Source organism: Lepidochelys olivacea (genome assembly GCF_965140295.1).
Source record: "Lepidochelys olivacea isolate rLepOli2 genome assembly, chromosome: 12".
Taxonomy (NCBI): Eukaryota; Metazoa; Chordata; order Testudines; family Cheloniidae; genus Lepidochelys; species Lepidochelys olivacea.
In genome coordinates, this window is record NC_140422.1 from 22,541,706 (window position 1) to 22,554,493 (window position 12,788).

Here is a 12,788-nt window from a genome sequence, read left to right on the forward strand (position 1 = left end):
GCGTGAAACTGAAGGAGCTGAGGCAAGCCTACCAGAAAACCAGAGAGGCGAACAGCTGCTCTGGGTCAGAGCCCCAAACATGCCGCTTCTATGATGAGCTGCATGCCATTTTAGGGGGTTCAGCCACCACTACCCCAGCCGTGTTGTCTGACTCCTTCAATGGAGATGGAGGCAATACGGAAGCAGGTTTTGGGGACGAAGAAGATGAGGAGGAGGAGGAGGTTGTAGATAGCTCACAGCAAGCAAGCGGAGAAACTGGTTTTCCCGACAGCCAGGAACTGTTTCTCACCCTAGACCTGGAGCCAGTACCCCCCGAACCCACCCAAGGCTGCCTCCTGGACCCAGCAGGCGGAGAAGGGACCTCTGGTGAGTGTACCTTTTAAAATACTATACATGGTTTAAAAGCAAGCATGTGAAAGGATTACTTTGCCCTGGCATTTGCGGTTCTCCTAGATGTAGTCCTAAAGCCTTTGCAAAAGGTTTCTGGGGAGGGCAGCCTTATTTCGTCCTTCATGGTAGGACACTTTATCACTCCAGGCCAGTAACACATACTCGGGAATCACTGTAGAACAAAGCATTGCAGTGTATGTTTGCTGGCATTCAACCAAAATCCGTTCTTTATCTCTCTGTGTTATCCTCAGGAGAGTGAGATATAATTCATGGTCACCTGGTTGAAATAGGGTGCTTTTCTTCAGGGACACTCAGTATAGCCCATTCCTGCTGGGCTGTTTGCCTGTGGCTGAACAGAAAATGTTCGCCGCTGTTAGCCACAGGGAGGGGGGAAGGTTGAGGGGGTAGTCACGCGGTGGGAGGAGGCAAAATGCGACCTCGTAACGAAAGCACATGTGCTATGTATGTAATGTTAACAGCAAGGTTTACCCTGAAAGAGTGTAGCGACTGTTTTATAAAATGTGTCTTTTTAAATACCGCTGTCCCTTTTTTTTTCTCCACCAGCTGCATGTGTTTCAATGATCACAGGATCTTCTCCTTCCCAGAGGCTAGTGAAGCTTAGAAAGAAAAAAAAAATGCACTCGCGATGAAATGTTCTCCGAGCTCATGCTGTCCTCCCACACTGACAGAGCACAGACGAATGCGTGGAGGCAAATAATGTCAGAGTGCAGGAAAGCACAAAATGACCGGGAGGAGAGGTGGAGGGCTGAAGAGAGTAAGTGGCGGGCTGAAGAGAGTAAGTGGCGGGCTGAAGACAGGGCTGAAGCTCAAATGTGGCGGCAGCGTGATGAGAGGAGGCAGGATTCAATGCTGAGGCTGCTGCAGCACCAAACCAGAATGCTCCAGTGTATGGTTGAGCTGCAGCAAAGGCAGCTGGAGCACAGACTGCCACTGCTGCCCCTCTGTAACCAACCGCCCTCCTCCCCAAGTTCCATAGCCTCCACACCCAGACGCCCAAGAACGCGGTGGGAGGGCCTCCGGCCAACCAGCCACTCCACCACAGAGGATTGCCCAAAAAAAAGAAGGCTGTCATTCAATAAATTTTAAAGTTGTAAACTTTTAAAGTGCTGTGCTTAAAGTGCTGTGTGGCATTTTCCTTCCCTCCTCCACCACCCCTCCTGGGATACCTTGGTAGTCATCTCCCTATTTGTGTGATGAATGAATAACGAATGCATGACTGTGAAGCAGCAATGACTTTATTGCCTCTGCAAGCGGTGATTAAAGGGAGGTGGGGAGGGTGGTTAGCTTACAGGGAAGTAGAGTGAACCAAGGGGTGGGGGGTTTCATCAAGGAGAAACAAACAGAACTTTCACAGCGTAGCCTGGCCAGTCATGAAACTGGTTTTCAAAGCTTCTCTGATGCGTACCGCGCCCTCCTGTGCTCTTCTAACCGCCCTGGTGTCTGGCTGCGCGTAACCAGCAGCTAGGCGATTTGCCTCAGCCTCCCACCCCGCCATAAACGTCTCCCCCTTACTCTCACAGATATTGTGGAGCACACAGCAAGCAGTAATAACAGTGGGAATATTGGTTTCGCTGAGGTCTAAGCGAGTCAGTAAACTGCGCCAGCGCGCCTTTAAACGTCCAAATGCACATTCTACCACCATTCTGCACTTGCTCAGCCTGTAGTTGAACAGCTCCTGACCACTGTCCAGGCTGCCTGTGTACGGCTTCATGAGCCATGGCATTAAGGGGTAGGCTGGGTCCCCAAGGATACATATAGGCATTTCAACATCCCCAACAGTTATTTTCTGGTCTGGGAATAAAGTCCCTTCCTGCAGCTTTTGAAACAGACCAGAGTTCCTGAAGATGCGAGCGTCATGCACCTTTCCCGGCCATCCCACGTTGATGTTGGTGAAACGTCCCTTGTGATCCACCAGAGCTTGCAGCACTATTGAAAAGTACCCCTTGCGGTTTATGTACTCGGCGGCTTGGTGCTCCGGTGCCAAGATAGGGATATGGGTTCCGTCTATAGCCCCACCACAGTTAGGGAATCCCATTGCAGCAAAGCCATCCACTATGACCTGCACATTTCCCAGGGTCACTACCCTTGATATCAGCAGATCTTTGATTGCGTGAGCTACTTGCATCACAGCAGCCCCCACAGTAGATTTGCCCACTCCAAATTGATTCCCAACTGACCGGTAGCTGTCTGGCGTTGCAAGCTTCCACAGGGCTATCGCCACTCGCTTCTCAACTGTGAGGGCTGCTCTCATCCTGGTATTCATGCGCTTCAGGGCAGGCGAAAGCAAGTCACAAAGTTCCATGAAAGTGCCCTTACGCATGCGAAAGTTTCGCAGCCACTGGGAATCGTCCCAGACCTGCAACACTATGCGGTCCCACCAGTCTGTGCTTGTTTCCCGAGCCCAGAATCGGCGTTCCACAGCATGAACCTGCCCCATTAGCACCATGATGCATGCATTGGCAGGGCCCATGCTTTCAGAGAAATCTGTGTCCATGTCCTGATCACTCACGGGACCGCGCTGACGTCGCCTCCTCGCCCGGTATCGCGTTGCCATGTTCTGGTGCTGCATATACTGCTGGATAATGCGTGTGGTGGTTGATGTGCTCCTAATTGCCAAAATGAGCTCAGCGGCCTCCATGCTTGCCTTGGTATGGCGTCCGCACAGAAAAAAGGTGCGGAACGATTGTCTGCCGTTGCTCTGACGGAGGGAGGGGTGACTGACGACACGGCTTACAGGGTTGGCTTCAGGGAGCTAATATCAACAAAGGGTGTGCCTGTACATCAAGGAGTATTTCAGGCAGGACTGCACGGAGGGTTCCAATAAGAAATGGTGCACCAAAGTTATCGTTGTTATTGGAACAAGGAGGTTAGCCTGGCCTCTGATTGATACATGGCTAGATTAACCTCGCTGCGCCTTCTCTGTGACTGACTGCAGTGTGATCTAGACAGGGGAGGAGGAAAATGAGTACAAAACAAATCTGGTCTATTTCTTGTTCTGACCCACTCCATCTATCCTTTACATCTTTGGCTGGCAGCAGACGGTGCAGAAGGACTGCATGCCATCCACATCTCATGGCTGCTTGGCAGAAGATGGTACAGTACGACTGCTAGCCATCTTCATCTCTTGCCTGCCTGGCATAAGATGGTACAATACGACTGCTAGCAATCCTCATCTCTTGCCTGCCTGGCAGAAGATGGTACAGTACGACTGCTAGCAGTCCGTATTGCCTGCCCGCTCACCATAAGACGGTTCAATAGGACTGCAGGACTAAAGAGAATGACCTGGTCAAGTCACTCCAAATTTAGTCCCTGCGCCCATGTCTGCCCAGGCGCTCCCAGCCGACGTGGCCAGGAGCACCTCGGACACGACGAGGACGACTACCAATCGTATTGCACCGTCTGCTGCCAGAAGGCAATGGGTTGCTGCTACTGTGCAGCAAAGCCGTACCGCGTCTGCCAGCACCCAGGAGACATAGGGTGACGGTTACCTGAGCTGGCTCCATGCTTGCCGTGGTATGGCGTCTGCACAGGTAACTCAGGAAAAAAGGCGCGAAATGATTGTCTGCCCTTGCTTTCACGGGGGGAGGGAGGGTGGGAACGGGGGCCTGACGATATGTACCCAGAACCACCCGCGACAATGTTTTAGCCCCATCAGGCATTGGGATATCAACCCAGAATTCCAATGGGCAGCGGAGACTGCGGGAACTGTGGGATAGCTACCCACAGTGCAACGCTCCGGAAGTCAACGCTTGCCTTGGTACTGTGGAAGCGCTCCGCCGAGTTAATGCACTTAATGCACTTAGAGCATTTTCTGTGGGGACACACACACTCGAATATATAAAACCGATTTCAAAAAAACCGACTTCTATAAATTCGACCTAATTTCGTAGTGTAGACATACCCTAACTGTAGTTTGTAACCTATCATTTAAATTAGCTTCTGTACCAAATGACTGGAGGATAGCTAATTTGGACACCAATTTTTAAAAAGGGCTCCAAAGGTGATCCTGGCAATTACAGGCCAGTAAGCCTGACTTCAGTACCAGGCACACTGGTTGAAACTATAGTAAAGAACAAAATTGTCAGACACAAAGATGAACATAATTTGTTGGGGAAGAGTCAACATGGTTTTTGTAAAGGGAAATCATGCCTCACCAATCTACTAGAATTCTTTGAGGGGGTCAACAAGCATGTGGACAAGGGGGATCCAGTGGATATAGTATACTTAGATTTTCAGAAAGCCTTTGACAAGGTCCCTCACCAAAGGCTCTTAAGCAAAGTAAGCTGTCATGGGATAAGAGGGAAGGTCCTCTCATGGATTGGTAACTGGTTAAAAGATAGGAAACAACAGGTAGGAATAAATGGTCAGTTTTCAGAATGGAGAGAGGTAAATAGTGATGTCCCCGAGGGGGTCTGTACTGGGATCAGTCCTATTCAACATATTCATAAATGATATGGAAAAAGGTGTAAACGGTGAGGCGGCAAAATTTGCAGATGATACAAAACTACTCAAGATAGTTAAGTCCCAGGCAGACTGAGAAGAACTACAAAAGGATCTCACAAAACTGGGTCACTGGGCAACAAAATGGAAGATGAAATTCAATGTTGATAAATGCAAAGTAATGCACATTGGAAAACATAATCCCATAAAGTACATATAAAATGATGGGGTCTAAATTAGCTGTTACTACTCAAGAAAAGGATCTTGGAGTCATTGTGAAATTTTTCTCTGAAAACATCCACTCAATGTGCAGCAGCAGTCAAAAAAGTGAACAGAATGTTGGGAATCATTAAGAAAGGGATAGATAAAAAGACAGAAAATATCATATTGACTCTATATAAATCCATGGTACACCCACATCTTGAATGCTGCGTATGGATGTGGTTGCCCCATCTCGAAAAAGATATATCAGAATTGGACAAGGTTCAGAAAAGGGCAACAAAAATTATTAGGAGTATGGAATGGCTTCCAAATGAGGTGTGATTAATAAGACTGGGACTTTCCAGCTTGGAAAAGAGACAACTAAGGGGGGATATGATAGCGGTCTATAAAATCATGACTAGTGTGGAGAAAGTAAATAAGGAAGTGTTATTTACTCCTTTCCATAACACAAGAACTAGGGGTCACCAAATGAAATTAATAGGCAGCAGGTTTAAAACAAACAAAAGGAAGTTTTTTTTAACATAATGCACAGTCAACATGTGGAACTCCTTGCCAGAGGATATTGTGAAGGCCAAGACTATAACAGGATTCAAAAAAGAACTAGATAAATTCATTGAGGATAGGTCCATCAATGGCTATTAGCCAGGAGTGCAGGGATGATGTCCCTAGCCTCTATTTGCCAGAAGCTGGGAATGGGCAATAGGGGATGGATCACTTGATGATTACCTGTTCTGTTCATTCCCTCTGGAGCACCTACCATTGGCCTCTGTCAGAAGACAGGATACTGGGCTTGATGGACCTTTGGTCTGACCCAGTATGGTGATTCTTATGTAGAATTCGAGGAGGCCCAAAATTATTAGGGACTTTTGAAAATCTTCGCCATCACCAGCTTTCTTAATACCTAATAGGAAGGCAAATGCTGTTCTGAGAGTAGTGGTATAATCTAGGACTCTTCAACTCTTTGCTTACCTCGCCATTCTGACCCAGGTCTAGATCTGTGGCAGAAACTTGAAGAACAAATGTCCCAATATCAGCTCCCTCTATTACTGAGGCTTCATATATTGACGAAGTAAAGAAAGGGACATTGTCATTGACATCTAAAATATTCAAAAAGAAGAGTTAATTATTTATAATTAAATGTATGTGAGACTCATACAACTTTTAATAAGTCTTTTGGCTAATGTACGATAGTGTGACTGTTACCATGTTACATACCTGTTACATTGACATGGACAGTAGTGAATGCTGCCAGAGGCACTGCAGCGACATTCTGGGCCCGAACCTTCAGCACAAAGCTCTTTGTTGTTTCATAATCTAATGGCTCAGCTACTAGGATTGAAGCAGAACCATCCTCTCTGTTCGGAGTCAGATAGAAACGAAGTGGCATGTTGGTCTCTGGAACAAGTCCATCTTCTAAATTATAGGTCACACGAGGGTCACCCAGGGGAGAAGTTGCTTTAATTGTCTGTGCAGTTGAAAATGTTCAAATAATCAGTTTTGTAGGGACAGAATTTTTTTAATACAAGTTATTTATGTGCAGCCTCCTCCCCAAATTCTTCAAAACTCTGTAAAAATCTAATCTTGTTCAATATATCTCTGTATTATCAGTCAGGTCAATTTCAATCAAAGATTACCACTCACCACATATTATGCTATACATATAGGGTGACCAGATAGCAAGTGTAAAAAATCAGGGCAGGAGTGAGGGGTAATAAGTGCCTGTATAAGACAAAGCCCTATACAATGGGAACATCTCATCACTTTTCATATATAACATATTTTACAATTATTTGACGAAGTTGTGTTAGTTTCTGGTTCTGTTCAACCAAACAGAATGAGACTGTCAATGTAAGAATATATATTGACAATCCTATTAATAAAATCACAAAATTAAAAAAAAAGAGCAATTAAGAAAGTCATGATGAGACAGAATCTCATATTTAAATAAACATTTAAATAGGAGTTTTTATTTACTAATACTAAGATAAGTTCTGTTCTCACATCTGTCCAAATCTATGGAAGTCAAGTGGAGGTTGCATAGATATAAATAAAAGAAAAAGGAGTACATGTGGCACCTTAGAGACTAACAAATTTATTAATAAGTACTCCTTTTCTTTTTGCGAATACAGATTAACATGGCTGCTACTCTGAAACCTGTCATAGATATAAATGAGAGCAAGGACTGGTCCATTATTTTAAACATTCTCAGAAATGAAAGTGACAGCAGATCAGTAGACATTTCACTCTTTAGGATTATAAAAACTATTAACAATTTTTAACCAAAGATGCATTTCCTGGTATTGCACAATCTATAAAAACAACTTACCACAATGGATGTATCTCGTGTGGTATTCTCTGGAATGACAACTTCATAACTGTCTCTTTCCCACAGTGGGGGCTGATTTTTTGCACTGGTAATTGTTACAGCTAGCTCAACCTTACTGCTCCTGTTTCCTCCATCTGTGGCAATAATCTCTTGAGTTGTAAATGATCTCTGAGTGAAAAAAATATGTTATTTCATTACTGGGTTTTCTGATCAGAGTTTGAGTTTGTTTCGGGTGACCAGATAGCAACTATGAAAAAACGGGATGGGGTGGGGGGTAATAGGCGCCTATATAAGAAAAAGTCCCCAAAAATGGGACTGTCCCTATGAAAACGGGACATCCGTTCACCCTAAGTTTGTTAATTATTTCCCCTTCAAAAATGTAAGCCTTAGAAATCTTAGTACGACAGTATAAGACTCATTGAACAATGAGCCTTTTTAAAAAATTGTTTCTTTGCAGAAAACACCATACAAGTACACGGTATCCACACAGTACCTGTATAGTTAATGCACTGTAGCATGTGTGTACATGCACAAAACTGTACATACTGAGTATATACTTTTATACACACACACACGTTTCTGTGTATGTAAATATTTGCAAAGCTATTATCAACATCTTTTCACATCTACAACCCACCAGACATCACGCTGAGGCATAATGGACCAGTTTGGTTCCCCATTTCTTTCATCTTCCACTGATGCACAGTAAGAGTCCTCTTTTGACATAACCACAGCAGCAATAGCTCTATGCTTATCAGAACTCATTCATTTAAGAGAAAGGCCATATCCTCTGCTGTTGTAAATCAATGTAGCTATGCTGATTTACATCCTGTGAGGACCTGGTCCTCTGGAGTCTTCATCAAACCACTACTTTCCCCCTTCTTTGAGTTCTGCTGTGACTATAATCTATACACCTGAGCTACTTAACCCGGAAAGTAAAAATTCGTTTCTAGCCCTTATAACTATTTTAGTTACTTTCAAGAAAGACTAAAGATGTCAGACTATTATAACAATTTACATTTTAAAAAATAAAACAAACAATTTGAGGCAGAAGTCCTACTGATAGTTACTACTGAGCAGGACATAATTGTCATCTTGCTAGGCATATTAGCACAGAACTATGTGAATTGAATAGATAGTCAAAACATCTAAGGAAAAACTATGGCTTCTCTAACACAGGTATGCTTTGCAACACAGGAGCCCTTCCCCATTGGCTGCAGATATTGGGGAGTGCAAGGGGGTCCATTTGCCCAGCTGTCAGCAATAATGGCTCCAGAAGGAGCATCTCTAAGTGAGGTGATGTTAGAACCAAGATACTGAACTGCCCATATGCCACCAGATCAGCAATACCACTCAGGTGCTGCACCGTCTCCCCACTGCCCAGAGCATTACTGCCTCAGAAGAGGGATAATTTGGCCCACAGACTGCATAGAAAGAAAGAAAGAAAGAAAGAAAGAAAGAAAGAAAGAAAGAAAGAAAGAAAGAAAGAAAGAAAGAAAGAAAGGATACGACTGTTCGTACAATCGTTGGGTAGTATTATATCTTGACAGTCCTGTCAAGAAAGTAGAGTCAAATGGCAGCAATGACTTAATTAATCTAATAATCCCCCACTGTACATTAGAAAAAGATCAACCATGTAATTCCAAGTTGTGCTGTACAATTTGATACATTCAAAACACAATTCATTTCTTCCCCAAAAAGAAGTTTAAACATTATCAAGAAGAGGTTCTCCTTTAATGTGCATTTCACAGTGATGTAAACTCAGCTCCCACTCAGCCATGGGACCCAGATGCAAGGAGGTAGGAAAGTTCTGCTGCTTGCCCCAGCTAATTGCTTGGCATGTTTCATAAGCATGTGTCCTAAAAAAATCTCTGGCGTTCCTGTGAGGCACACCTAGCCCATGCAGCTCTACTATTGAGACCTGTGGGGCACTCGGAAACAATAAGAAAATAAAAATAAATGAAATGTACCAGCATCCAAACTCTGTGTGTCAGTCTCACAACAGTTAAATTTAAAAGAAATAGCCAATATTTTCAAAGTTGGGCATCTAAACCCTCTTCTTTTTTTTTTTACTTTGACAGGAGTTAGGGCTTTTTATTTAGGTGCTTAAACATGGGTTAAAGTACCAAATTTTAGGCATCCAGGTTTGAAAATTTTGTTCACAGTGCTTTCATCTTCCAGATGGAATATCCATGAGAGACAACTGAGTATATACCGCAGAGTGTATAAGGCACATTACAGTAGGGAGTTCACAATAGCAACAAAAGAAGTTCAGACCCCTTGCATGAGTGAGCAAAGAAGAGGAAAGGCACAGGCGCCTCTCCCACAAATTTGTAGCTCTGTATAGAACGCAGGTATAATTTTATTCTTACTGTTCTCTAAATTAGGAGGGTCAGGGTGGAGGTGTGGACATAGCCTTGACCCTGTCCATTCCCTCCAGGCTGCAGAGCTAGCCAGGCTCACAGGGAAGTGCGCACTGTACCTGAGGTATGGGTTGGTTGACATACACCCATCCTGTACTAGGATTCACTTGGAAATATGCTGGTTCTTCATTTGCTATGGAGAACGTTATCGCAGCATTTGAACCATAATCATCATCATGGGCTGCAACACGAAGAAAACTAGTCCCAATTTTTGTGTCTTCTCTCAGGAAATCTGGCAGAAGGAAAGCAGATTTGAAACTAACCCTTAACTCAGTGGAGCAATATGAGCAGTTCTTTAAGAAACATTAAAAAATACTAAAGGAAAAACAAATGAGAGTTACACTTTATCCACTTTGTAGCTATACCATAGGAATCAAATTGGGTGTTCTGAAGAGCTGCTATTGATTGTGGGGAAATCAAATTATCAAATTTGATAATGGGGAGAAACAACAATTAAGTACATGGAATTGTTAACTAATTGTTTATCATGCGACTAGTTTAGAGAACATCAAATCAAAACATGGGAAGTATTGATGATTGCTATTCATGAGATTAGACTTAGGGGAACAATTAGTAAACTACTTAACTGTCGTTTCTCTCAGTTATCAACTTTGATAATTTGGTTTGTTTTCTTTTAATAATTTTAAAAATACATGGCACTGAGAACCCCCCTCCTTCCCCACAAAAGGAAGAGCTGGGGATCACATTTTAACTTGTGCTACCAAAGATGTCTGGAACTCTATTCTTCTGAGAAACTCAGTTGATTTTCTTTAAAACCTTCCTACACTTTTTTTTATTGTGATTGAATACATATTATGTATGAATGAATGATACTGTACATATATTTAAATGGTATCGTAATTGGCTGTATGAAACCAGAAAAAAATTATGGACTAAATTTTCAAAGTGGCCTCCTAAATTTGCAAATAAAAACTGCATTTGAATTGTCAATCAGGCAGAAAGACAATTAACTCAAAAGGGTGTGAAACCCTGTGAGCACAAAAGGATCTGCCAAATTTAAAATCCGTGAAAATCCTGAGTTAAGTCTGAAACCTATTGTGTCTTTATTTTCCAGCATAAATAGGACTCCTGTCTTTCAGGAAAGTACCACATAATTCCTATTAATCTTAATGAGAGTTATTTTTTCTAGTTGGCGAGAAAAGACCCCAATAATATAGTACTGTGGGTAAAATCAAACACTGTTTGAAAAACCTGCAACACTTAGCAAAGTGGTGGATCAGAGATATGGTTTCAGACATACCTCCAAATGTCTTTGCTTTGTGAATTTAATGCAGTATTTAATATCTAATAATTATACAATGCTTAAATCTGATAGACTGAAACATTATCTTATAATTATGGCTTTAGATTATTTTTAAAATATGCATTATTTATTCACTAGACCACAACATTATGATCTATTGATTCAATACACTAAAACATAAGCAATATTTGGAGATCTTCTCCAAAGGTTCATAGAATTTTCTTTATGGCACTGACAATTATGCATGCAAATTACATAGATTTTTGACTCTATATTTTGTAAATTTTCATGCCAATCTGCAGTATGTATCTTATGCTAAAATGGATATGCATTTTTTTAAAAAGTTATTGAAAATGCTCCTGCACATATACAGTAGCCAGTTTTCAAACTGACAATATCTTTAATCACTAATTAGCTGCAAAATGTCTTTTTCCCAAAAAATTGTTAATTTTTTTTAACAACATCATGAACAAATTAATGAACAAATTAATAGGAACCATGAACAAAATGAACAACAACAACAAAAATTAAAAACCCTAAGGAAACTTAAATGGATGAAACTCAAATGGTAAAAATGAAGCATGCTACCAAAACCAAAACATGTTAACTGGAAAACAACATCAAGTAATAGTAAGGTCTGACCTTGCAATGTAATATGCACATTATTAACTTTACAGACCTGAGTAGTCTATAGACGCTTGGACTACACAGCTGAGTTACTGATACATGTATGCGTTTGCAGGATTTTGCCACATGACAATACTCAGGAAGGACTCTGGGTCAAGATTGTGTCTGATGCCACCACGTGCACTGTATAATGTTAAACGCACCAGTCTGACTGTAGTTGCACAGTAATTTTGCCAATAATACACAAGAGTAGGTGTAGGAAGGGTGAGGGAAACCAAAACAAAAATCTTAGACATCAGGTAAGCTCACGCTCAGGGTACTGAAACTCTATCCAATGACTCTCAATTACATTCATAGCGGGTGTTTTCAAATCTAGGATCATTGTCATTTTGGTCCAGGATGACAACATTCATCTGACAGATTCCAATGAGAGGTTCTGCAGCCTGGTCTGTTGCTGTCACAGTAATAGGATATTCCCTTTGGTTTTCTCGATCAAATCTCTGAAGAGTTGTCAGGACCCCTGAAAACAGATTAAAGAGTTTTAATACTATGTATTTCACTAAAGACTTTTTTTTTTCTTTGAAGCCATTTGGAACTCTTTTTTGTTTTTGACTGTCAAGTGGAAGAAAAGAACATTTTGAGCTACAACGTAATGGGCTAAAAATTCATCAGTGAATTGGTGTAAATTGCATGATGAATTACACACCCCAATCCTGCAAAGTCTTAAGAACTTCAGTAGCACGACTCATTTACCTAAGTTTGCACACCTAAGTCTTCGTGAGATCGGGGCCCTAATTTAGAAAAATGCATGTAACCACCAAGACAATTCTGAATGGGAGGAACTTATATTAATAGGTTGTGCAAAAGGAATCCAATATTTAAGTCTTTGCAGAATCTGTCACGTTTTGTATGTTTTGCACCACTGGAATCCCAACCTGGATTTACATGCGGGAAAATGTGAATTTGCTAAGTATGTTTTCTGCTACAAAATACTGAAAATTGGGGGGGAGGTGGTGTTTCTAGAAGTTCTTTGTTCTTTGAAAGAGACTTTTGAAACTGTCCTTTGGATATGTCA

General features: G+C 42.1%; 1 protein-coding gene across 1 annotated transcript in view; it reads right to left on the minus strand.

Moving 5' to 3' along the window:
• The window catches only part of LOC311529056 (neural-cadherin-like), a gene marked incomplete at its 3' end in the record, with an annotated part of 107,034 nt that overhangs the window by 39,676 nt on the left and 54,570 nt on the right, over window positions 1-12,788 (minus strand). The window contains exons 10-14 of the mRNA XM_084644723.1: window positions 12,063-12,233; window positions 9,882-10,054; window positions 7,400-7,567; window positions 6,289-6,538; window positions 6,043-6,170 (exon numbers count right to left, since the gene is read on the minus strand). Of these exons, the coding sequence (XP_084500849.1) occupies window positions 6,043-6,170; window positions 6,289-6,538; window positions 7,400-7,567; window positions 9,882-10,054; window positions 12,063-12,233 (890 nt within the window). The remainder of the gene's footprint in view (window positions 1-6,042; window positions 6,171-6,288; window positions 6,539-7,399; window positions 7,568-9,881; window positions 10,055-12,062; window positions 12,234-12,788) is intronic.